General features: G+C 37.6%; 1 protein-coding gene across 1 annotated transcript in view; it reads right to left on the bottom strand.

Annotated features, from left to right (window-relative positions):
- The window catches only part of LOC140155208 (transcriptional coactivator YAP1-like), a 44,662-nt gene extending 34,106 nt beyond the window's left edge, over window positions 1-10,556 (bottom strand). The window contains 3 exon segments of the mRNA XM_072177952.1: window positions 9,839-9,890; window positions 9,893-10,142; window positions 10,144-10,556. Of these exon segments, the coding sequence (XP_072034053.1) occupies window positions 9,839-9,890; window positions 9,893-10,142; window positions 10,144-10,311 (470 nt within the window). The 5' untranslated portion in view covers window positions 10,312-10,556.
- Between the last annotated feature and the right edge of the window lie 1,476 nt (window positions 10,557-12,032).

Raw genomic sequence — 12,032 nt, 5'->3', positions numbered from 1 at the left:
TAAATAAAGCAGCTACAGTGCCCAGCTTAAGTCTACTGATAGCACTTGAGAATTATACTTCAACATGTGTACATGAGCCTCATAAGTCAAATATTATGGGCCAGGGCCCCAAATGTTAAAAAAGGGCTGTCCGTTTATCATCAAATAAAGCAACTTCAGGGCTCGGAGTTTGTACACAGATTGCACCTGCGAATTATATTGTTAATAACACCCACCCCATCCCATTCACAGACAATTGCGTAATTATAATAATATAGATGACAGAAACGTTAAGGCTGTTCCAGTTAAATTACATACCCATTGGCTGTTCTATTTAATTTACATACTCCCTCTGAAATGGCTGTTCCATTTAATTTACATACTCCCTCTGGAATAGCTTTCCCTAATCAAATTGCACATTGTGAATTTCAATCTATCAAATTGCATAGCTTCACTGTGAATTAGAGAGACTGACAACAGCAACCTAAGTCCTCAGCAAATAAGGACTGTAAGTTTGTGTAAACCGATAACATGCGGGTATAGCCGTATTTGTGTACAAATATATGGTCATGTGTCATATGGTGGGACCCCAAAATAGTGGGAGGCGTTACATTTTTCTCTCCTCTTCCAGATTTAACTTGTTGGTACAGAGCTATTCTTTGTCCAATTGCATAAAGTTTGGGCTCATTATACAGCTTGATTATTCTACTTTTCAAATATGTTTCACAATTTGAAATTATCATTTGTTTAATTTGTGAAAAATATTAAAATGTTAACGAGGATAAACCTGGAGGATAAGTGGTAGAGGATAAGCGGTAGAGGAGTATGTGCAATCTCTATGAGAAATGTTGTGGAAACATGATATCTTTTTTAATTTTAAATTTTATCATTGCCAAATTCTGTGCTATACATGCAAATCATATCTCAAATCAAAGCTTGTTCATTCATTATTCATATTCAACTATTAGTTTGATCTATTTCATGTTTTCAAGTACTCACTGAGAACTGCAAGTCACAAGACCCACAATTTTTCCCTATTCACTACACACAAATGCCAAGATTTTCAGTCACAACGTGCGTTTTGGATTTAAATTGTTGTTACTTGAGAATTATACACCCTAAGACAGGAAAAGTATACATTTTTGGAAAGCATTTTACCCAGGGAATCCAAATATGCAGTTAAAATAAATGTAGGATACACTCTAAAGAAAATATTTTCAAAAATGTAATCAACATTTGGTGCGTAAAGTTACGTACATTTTCACACCCTGTATCACCACTTTGGCCAATCATAACATAGTAAAAGTATACATTTTATTAAAGCTCATAGTGTTGCCTGCCACAAAATTAGATTACATTAGAGGTACTCCATATCAGTAGCAAATGCAATAAATTATCAATTTTCTAGTAAAATTATTTTTTTTCATGATATCACCCTATATATTTTCTTACACACCCTGTATACCAACATCAATTTTGCATTGTTGGATTCCTTGGAACATTAGCTTTCCAAAAATGTATAGTTTTGTTGGTGTGAGATGTATAGTTTTTAGACATGTATCAATTTAAGTGAAAATGAAGACAAATGATCAAAATCAGTGTTTGTAACGCAAATGTGCCCCACCATATGACACGTGACCCCATAGCCTTCTAGTTATACCCGCATGCGAAGCATGGACGGGTATATTGCCATCCTGTGGTTTCATCTCCTTCTCCTCCTTCTCCTTCATCAAACACATCATTCTGTCAAGGCTAGCGCTAAAACTACAAAGGCCCTGGGGCCCATATGTGGTACGCTTATGGGCCCTACCCCGTAGAAGTGCCTTTTGCCCATCTTGGCCCCAGAGGTCAAAGGTCACGGGCCCCAGGGCCCAAATGTGAAAATACAAATCACACCGTTTCTCATCAAATGAAGCAGCCTCAGGGCCCCGAGTTGGTACACTGATAGCCCTAGGGGTACTCTATATTTACAAATATACAAGGGCCCCATATGTTATATATTATGGGCCCCAGGGGCCCAAATGTTAAAATATGGCGCAACAGATTGACGAGCCTAGCTCTAAAAATACAAGATCACTAGGGCTCATATGTGGCATATGTATGGGCCCTAAGTTGTAGATGTGCCTTTTGCCCGTTTTGGTCCCAGATGTACAAGGCTAGGGGCCCCATGGGCCTAAATGTTAAAACAAAGGGCCGGCTGTTTCTCAGCAAATAAAGTAGCTACAGGGTTCAGATTTGGTACACAGATATGTCTTCAGTATAATATTATCATATGTATATATGACCCCCATATGTCACATTATATGGGCCCCAGGGCCCCAAACGCTAAAAAATAGGGCCGGCAGTTACTCAGTAAATAAAGCAGCTACAATGCCCAGCTTGAGTCTACTGATAACACTTGAGAATTATATTTCAAGATATGTACATGAGCCACATAAGTCAAATATTATGGGCCCCAGGGCCCCAAATGTTAAAACAAAGGGCCGGCCGTTTCTCAGCAAATAAAGAAGCTACAGGGTTCAGATTTGGTACACTAAACCGTCTTCAGTATTATATTGTTATATTTATATATGAGTCCCATGTATCACACAATATGGGCCTCAGGGCCCCAAACCCTAAAACATAAGGCCGGCCGTTACTCAGTTAATAAAGGAGCTACAATGCCCAGCTTTAGTCTACTGATAGAACTAGAGAATTATACTTGAACATATTATGTACATGAGCCTCATAAGTCAAATACAATGGGCCCCAGGGCCCCAAATGTTAAAACAAAGGGCCAGCCGTTTCTCATCATATAAAGCATCGTTAGGGCTCAGAGTTTGTACACAGATTGCACCTGAGAATTACATTGTTATATGTACATATAAGCCCCATTACATAATATGGGGCCGAGGGCCCCAAACGCTAAAACATAGGGCCGGCCATTACTCAATACATAAAGGTGCTACCAGTGCCCAGCTTGAGTCGCCTGATAGCACTAGAGAATTATAATGCAACATATGTACATGGACCTCATAAGTCAAATATAATGGGCCCAGGGCCTAAATATTAAAACAAAGGGCCGGCCGTTTCTCATCAAATAAAGCAGCTTCCGGGCTCAGAATTTGTACACAGATAGCACCTGAGAATTATATTGTTACTAACACCCACACACTCCCACCCCACACACATAGGACTAAACAGACAGATCCGTATGATAATATAATAATTGGAAATACCAGCGTGAAGCGTTAAGGCTGTTCCATTTAATTTACCTACTTCCTCTGAAATGGCCCCAAAATAGGCTGTTCCGTTTAAGTTACATACTCCTTCTGAAATGGCTGTTTCATTTAATTGACATACTCCCTCTGGAATAGTTTTCAGTGCAACCTACATTCAATTAAAGCTTGTGACTTGGACTTCCACTTTTTACACATTTTCTGCCCAATTGGGCGACTTTTTACAATTTCTTTATTTTAAGGGGGTACTACACCCCTGCCCAATTTTGTGCCTATTTTTGCATTTTTCTCAAAAATTATAGCGCATTGGTGACAAGTAAGATATGTACATTATAGGGCAAGGACTACAGCTATTGCACTGGAAATTTTATTTCAGCACAGACAACAGTTGTGGAGTTACAGTCAAAAATGAGGGAAACCCAATATTTGATCAATAAATCAATAACTACTTGCCTTGATTTGCTGAATTTCCAGTGCAATATTTGTAGTCCTTGCCCCTATAATATACATATCTTACTTGCCACCAATGCACTATAATTTTTGAGAAAAATCCAAAAATAGGCACAAAATTGGGCAGGGGTGTAGTACCCCCTTAAGTCATCAGCAAATAAGGACTGTAAGTTTGGGTACACCGATAACATGCGGGTATAGCCGTATTTGTGTACAAATATATAGCCTTCTAGTTCCCTGTTCCCCTTCTTGCCCTCTGGAGTCAGAAATTGAACATGAGTTGCCTAATCAATGTGCCTTTTCATCCTGTGGATAACTTCTTCCATTTGGCAAATTGTAGATTTGTTAAAAATAAATATATAACATGCTGGATATATCTGCATAATATTAATTAATGCAGAGAGTTGGAACCATATCTGCATAATATTAATTAATGCAGAGAGTTGGAAGCCCATTCCTCCCGGATTGCCAGGGATATCCAAACAGTGAATGGGTGGGTGGGTTTATGGAATGCATTCCTACATACCTGAAATATTTACAACAAATATATTAACAGGTGATCTTTTGAAGAGATATCTACTAATAAATAAGGAGAGTATCACTCAAGTATGTGACCTGCAGGCCAAACTAAATATTTTTATCTTTTGACAAAAATGTACAAGACATACATTAGCTAAACCTTCCCCTGAATTCCACAAGAATGAGGTAATAAATAACTTAGGAAAGTCTACCATTCAGAAGTTTTTTCCACCTGACCAATCATGTGTGAATACTACAGATAAATCGACCTACATGTGGAACTTTACTCTTTACTTTAATATGATTTTACTCAATTCCTTGTGATCCATTTTCATTCTCACAGGTTTTTCTATCAGGTATTCTGTACTATATTGCACCATCTGAAATTATGTGTGTAGCGCAATGTCCGTGCGCACCTGCAGTGTGCATGGGTTCCCAAATGAGGGCAAGAAGTGGCAGGAATTTTTTTTTTTTTTTTTCAAAATTGCCGCAAAAAGTGAAAAACTTTTGTAACTTTGGGTTTTACTGGGGGGGACTGGGGCAAGAGTTCTAACTGGGGTATTCCCCCCTCATGCAGTTAAAGGCATATCCCCTCTCATGCAGTTAAAGGCTGTTGATTGGGGAATATATGGTCTTGGGCTTGACTAATAGGTGAAAACTCTCTACCTCTCCCAAAATATAAGGTTGGCAAATCTGTAATCTTTAATTAAATCATTATTTGTAGGCCTACTGCTTGTAAAAAATAATGTTGAGGGTTTTAAAATAGTGCAACAAATTGAGCACATGAAAAAAAAATCAATTGGAGAATCTAAATTTCATCAATTGGTCAGGCAAAATATCAACTGAATCTCAACCCCAATATCATGTGACATTCATATAGCAACGTAAATCTTTTCCATTCATCTTTGGCTACTAATTCAATGCTGACTCAAGTTATAGAAATGACTAGAGAAACCATTAATTTCAAGCATGATGAAATTGAAAGGAAAGTAGCATAATGACATTTGACTCAAGACTAGTGGAAATTTTCAAGCTACATTTATTTTCACGCTTTGTGCATACCGGGTACCAAGTAGCTCACTGCGAAAATAATAACATGCAAATCCATGTATTACTTCCATGGTCAACATACATGTATGGAGGCTTAGAAATGTAAAAACAGTCGAAACAGTTCAAATTGGAAAAGCACGAAAAATTATATGCAGCAAAAATGTTCATCTTTTACAGTAACTTCTGTGGTATGTAGTATCTGATGACCTCCTCAGGTCAACTTTCAACACAATAATCAACAATGAAAGATTGCCAAATCTCACTGCTACTGACTTCATATTTTCCTGGAATCAGCTACCAGTTACCATGGTAACACATAATACGCCATGACACTGCAGACAGAAGACAGGAAGTGGAGCTATTGTGTTAGCAGTGAATAAGAACAGTGCACAGTAGTGGCAGGTGCCAATGTCAAACTTATACAGGAAGTTGTTGTACAATCATTGACACAATTCATCAATGAATTGGGAAAACCCCTTTTCATCCTATATTTTTTTTAAAGAATGCAAATTAATGCCAGTAGGCCTACTAGACCCAAATTTTGGGTCACAGACCTTTTGCAAATTATAACCATCATTATTTTATTCAAAATAAACTTTGAAGAATAACATTACAAAAGACCAAATAAATAACACACCATGACACCAACAAGAATGTTCATGAAAGTTCATCTGTGGTATAAATCATGATTTTGAATTTTCAGATGGTACATGTACTCCATCTGATGAAAGATGGAGTACCATCTGAAAATTCTGAGGTAGGAATTAATTCTTTGTGTTTGGATAAAAAGTTTAAATCAAAATCAGAATGATCGAATGTTAATTTGAATCCAGGGTCAGGGGTCATGTACCGCCCAGTTCATCAGTGATAATAATGATGTTCGATACTGGGCTGTGCAATAATTATGAGCTCTTGGGAAGGGTACAAATAGGGGGTAGGAGGGATGTTATTTTTGGCAGGTTGAAATGGTAGGGGGAGGGGGGCAAGCAATTTTTGGCACACAGTTGCAATGGAACTAAAAATAAAATGATCTAAAAAGGTTCCTTCTAGGAGAAGAAGTACTACAGAAACATTCAATGCAAATTTATGTAAGCAAATTATGGTTTCCGAAATCTCAAAAAATTTTGCAGCAAAGCCTGGGAGACAAAGTTTTTTTCGCAGGTACAGGACGAGGCAATCATTTTTGGCAGGCCAAGAGGGGGGGATGGGATGCAAGTACTTTTTCACATGCCGTTTGGAAATTTTTTTCCCACAGCTGATAATTAATGTACAACGTTATGTGCATCGATTGTGACGTATAGGGTCCAGTCGCGACTTAGGCTGTTTTGCTCAGTGTGATGCTGTCTTCAGGTGATATTGGTTTCAGATGCAGTTGCCTGCCCAGGGGGGCCACTTGTATTTTGAATGGTACCATATATCATCTATGTACAAGGACTTACAAAAAGTACCCGAAGCAAGTATTTTTCATTCTAAAGTGTAAAATTGACCCGAAGCAATGCTTTCCTACCCTAAGCAAAGAAAAACAAATGAAAAAGTACATGTTTTGAGGACAATTTAACCCATAATTTCATCTTGGTAAGATATGTGCAATTATTAAGGGGGTACTACACCCCTGGCCAATTTTGTGCCTATTTTTGCATTTTTCTCAAAAATTATAGCGCATTGGTCACAAGTAAGATATGTATATTATAGGGGCAAGGACTACAACTAATGCACTGAAAATTCAGCAACTCAAGGCAAGTAGTTATTGATTTATTGATCAAATATTGGTTTTCCCTCATTTTTGACTGTAACTCCACAACTGTTGTCTGTGATGAAATAAAATTTCCAGTGCAGTAGTTGTAGTCCTTGCCCCTATAATATATACATATCTTACTTGTCACCAATGCGCTTTAATTTTTGAGAAAAATGCAAAAATAGGCACAAAAATTGAGCAGGGGTGTACTGTACCCCCTTAAGGTACCTTTCTTCCCATTTTTGCTGATTTTGATACATTAAGGGGGTACTACACCCCTGTGGTAAATTTGTGACTATTTGTGCATTTTTCTCAAAAAATAATAACACACTGGTAGCAAAAGTTATGTATATTATTGGGGTAAGGAATCCAATTACTACACTGAAATTTCAGTGACTCAAGACAAGCGGTTCAATATATGATAGGAAATGAGGTACATACATGTACTAGCGGTACCTTATTTCTAATCATAAATAAAGAACCGCTTGTCGTGGGTCACTGAAATTTCAGTGTAGTAATTGGATTCCTTGCCCCTATAATAATATATAACTTTTGTTACCAGTGTTTCATTAGTTTTTGAGAAAAATGCAAAAATAGACACAAATTTATCGAGGGGTGTAGCACCCCCTTAAAAGAGATACTCATATATTGCGCCCAACCATGAAAAAAAGAAGTTTTGGTGGTTTTTTTTAGAACTGGTTCCAGTTCCTCAAGGGGGGGGGGGGTACGTGCTCGGCTGCACAGCAGCTTTCAAGCACGAAGCGTGGACAAGTTGATTTTGTAATGTCAGAGAGGGCTTGTCTGTCATGGTCCTATATAATACGCACTGAACAAGTGCTATTATTTTGTACGCTTTAAAAAATACAAATGGCCCCACCCCCGCATACATTGCTATATGCGCAGGGAATCGCTGGCAATCGCTGGCCAGGCCAGCGTAACCCATGTAGCTACCGGCCGGTTATCGTGTGCTTGGCACGCGAGGGGTCTAAGGTTCAAATCCCAAGGGTACCAAGCGAGTTCTTTCTTTGGTCATCTTCTCTCCTTTTTCGGTTAGAACTTCTTTAACTTCCGATAGCATTAGCAAAAAGCATTACTTGGTTAAGGTGGTACATGTACTACACCCGCCCTGATACATTTTGTGACTAATTTTGCATTTTTATCAAAAAATAACTAAACACTGGTAACAAAAGTTATGTATAATGTATATTATAGGGGCTCATTATATATAAGTGGTTCATTATATGTTTAGAAATTAGGTACATTCTAGCGGTACCGCTTTTTCTTATCATAAATAACGCATTCCCCTTGTCTTGAGTCACTGAAATTCCAGTGTAGTAACTGGATTCATTGCCCTTGATACATAACTTTTGTTTACACCAGTCTGTTATTATTTTTTGAGAAACATGCAAAAAAAGTCGCACATTTATCATGGGGTGTAGTACCCCCTTAAGCCATGTTACGCGAGATATTTCATATCATCATTAAATTGGGTTGTAGATTTGCCCATAAGGTTATTTAGTTGTGGGTGAAGCCTCAGACTTATGAGAGGTTGCAGAATGCGGACCCGTTCGAATCCCATCATAATTTGTTTCAAGGGAAATCAGGCTAGCAAATTTAAGCACATGGCGTATACGGCAGTGTGGTACCAAATATAACCACCCAGTATGACTATAGTATATGTAGAGGGTTACAAGTTACAACCCTCCTCCCCCTTTGTACATTACAAATTTTGACCTTACAGAATCCAACGGACCAGGATTATACAAGTGCAACTCCAACTCAAAATATGCACAAGATACCGTACTTACAAATTTGAGGCTTGAGTCCTAAAGGGTGGTGCAATAATTTATGTGTACCCCCGGGTGGTGAATTATAGGGGGGCAAAGATTTTTTGGCATGCCAAAGGGGGGGACAAGCATTTTTGGCAGGTCCAAAGGGGGGGGGTTCAAGCGATTTTTGGCACAGATATTTGGGCCCCATTTCTATATTACGCCCCTAAAAGGTGTAGGAAAACGTTACAAACACATTCAAATATGCAAAATTTCCTGCTCGCACATGTGTAAGGGGGGGCACAGATTTTTGGCACATCAAAAGGGGCAAAGGTTTTGGGGATGTCAAAAGGGGGGGTAAAGATATTTTGGCATGGCCAAAGGGGGGGGAAGCGATTTTTGGCAGACTCATTTTGAGAATTCACCACCGGGGTAAACATATTTGCACCACCCATAGCTATCATTATTCGGTACATGTAGATCAGCGTTGTCATTTTTTGTAACATTAATGTTAAATATTCTGACACTGATGTTTAAATATTTTGTTGAGTCAACTATTTTAGAGCAAAGGTTGCTTTAAAATTTTGAACAATCTAAAATGTTAACAATTGACCTCTTCGGTAAATCCCATAAGCCTTTGCGAGTACACCTGACATGTAGTCATTTGACGTAACGCCGACTTGCAATGCGCAGTAACGATGTTCATCGTTCGATTAACGATGTGTGCATCGACGCATATCGGCGTGATGTGAATTGACGACATATCAGGACAATCAGGTGCATGTACTCGCACAGGCCTATGGGATTTAACGAAAAGGTGAATTAGCATTTTTGATACGATATCTCCTGTCATGATCAGCTGTGTTTAAAAATTATGATATTCAAGTTAATTGTTTGGTACGAATTTTAAATATAAAACAAATAATAATCACAATAATAATGAAAGAATTCAATTATAATTATTTCGAATAATATTTACTCAACAAACAATTAAACATAAGTAAACAAACAAACAAACAAATAAAAATCTCCACTATCAAATTAAAAATATTTTAGATCCACCATGGGATATTGATTAGTGAACCAAAAAACAAAACAAAAGTAATGTATCAACTCACTCAAGAAAGTATTTTTGGCCTGTTGCTGTGGTAGCCATTTCCCATCCTGGGGTAAAGGATCAGACTCTTCTTGTGCTCCAAAGTCATAACTCTGTTGCTTCAAATGGTGATGTTGTAGTTGTTGTGTATTGACTGCATGCATGTCCTGCAACGCAGCAGGGGATGAGTGAGCACGGGAGTGGGCTATGGATAGCCCTGATGGTGCCAGGGACGTTTGGCCCCCACTTCCCGTCGGACCATAGTTCGTTGAGTCGGCACTTGACTCCCTTGAATGTCCTCCTCTTCTTTGTGGTTCTTTGAAAAAATGAATCTGGTAGTTTTCTCATTCGCATAGGCACTTGATTAGACTGTGTTGATTCCGGTTTTAGAACACTTTTAAACAGTGTCTCAAGTTCGGCATCACTATCCCCACGGACGTGTAAAACTTGTCGACCATCCTGCTGCTGTTGCTGCGGTTGTTGTTGGACCGACATTTTTGTCGTCGGATATTATCCCGATTTCGTAAATAACAGCTATTCCAGTGAGTTCAGACCAATGGCCTGATATGTAAGGAACAAGTTTCAAGTTGACTGACCAACCAAGATCGGTTTTGAAGTTAACAAAATCTGCGATTTTAGATGTTGACACTCGGTACCATTTCCGGACCGTAGCGAACTTTTGGTGTAGTCACGGAATCGAAAGCTGTACAGCTTGACTGGTATCGGTCTTTCAATCATCTGTGCACCTGTTTTGTTTACCTGTACGCATGATAAATTAGTGCCATATAAACAAAGTAGAATTTCACCTTTATAATCAAACAAAATATTAGAAACAACTAAAATATTAAATTTAAAATTAATAAAATCACAAATATGTAATAATATATCAATTTGTGTGCATTATTCCGCGTATTTAAGCAGTCCAATTAGTGGAAGCGGAATGATATATGCAAAAAGATCAGCTTCCGGGGTTGTTCGGCCGTCCTCCTCATCAACATAAGAGTAGAGTTTACGAGTGCAGTGCACTGGTGACCCAGTAGACTGCTACGTCACTCTGTATCACTGTCACTGGGTGTGGTATATGGGTATACTACATTGTCCAATTAAAATAAATTAATTCTGAAGGAGATATAAAAGCCATTCGCTATTTCGCGCATCATCTATAAGATTTGACATTTCGAATAATATGCTTTTTTTTTTAAACGCCCAGTGCCTTTTTTTCATTTCTCACTTTTACCCACTATTAGCCAAAAAATGTTCTTCAATTTTTATTTAAAAAACTCTGACAAACGCCAGAAAGGACGAGAACCAAAACCTTATTATTTTTCGTCCGAAAGTAATCACAGAATCCCTTGGTGTATTTTCTGTTTTGATTTTTTTTTATAAAGTTGCAAACTAGTTTTATTTATGTGTCTCTATTTCGATAATTATCATAATAAAAACAAATCAACATGATCAAAAAAAAAAAATAGGGTATAGGCCGCATAAAATTAATGTTTTGGTTCTCGTCCAGAAGATTTTCATGAATTGATGAGGGAGGTTTTTTTCTGAATGATAAATCCCTAAAAGTACCAAAAAAAGTAAGTGATCCATGTTCTCTAATAAACTTATTTATATGTATCAAGTTTTCCTAAAGTATTCCAAAGTCTAAATTTTTTGAAAAACTGACAAATCCCAGAAATTGAGGAGGAGGGATGAAAACCCAAAACATTAATTTTATATGACCTAAGTTTTCCGTGTGCCGGGCCATTTTGTTTCTTTCCCAAAATCAAATCATTCACTTGTTTTCCCACACATAATCATCATCATCATCATCATCATCATCATCATCATCATCATCATCATCAACAACATCATTATCATCATCATTATCATCATCATTATCATCCATTCATCATTATCATCATCGACAACAACATGAGATCCCCTATTTTGTTTATATTCTTCCATTTGTACATATTAAATAATGAAACTTCTTTTTATGAAATATATAATATTTTCGGAGTAACTGTATAGTATCACACAGTATTTAAGCTCCCCCTTCCTAAATTTCAACAAGTTATTAACATAGTGTGGGTTCAACAATACCTTTTATGGACATCTAACAAACGCCCCATAATATAAACGACCGCTAAGTCAAACAAAAGATACTACTATTATTGCCTTTTGCCATGACTATATCAAATTAAATAAAACAAAATGTATTTACATCCTGC

The sequence above is a fragment of the Amphiura filiformis genome, chromosome 6, assembly GCF_039555335.1.
Source record: "Amphiura filiformis chromosome 6, Afil_fr2py, whole genome shotgun sequence".
Lineage (NCBI taxonomy): Eukaryota > Metazoa > Echinodermata > Ophiuroidea > Amphilepidida > Amphiuridae > Amphiura > Amphiura filiformis.
The sequence above is the reverse complement of the archived record's forward strand: the minus strand, read 5'-3'. Positions and strand labels throughout refer to the sequence as shown.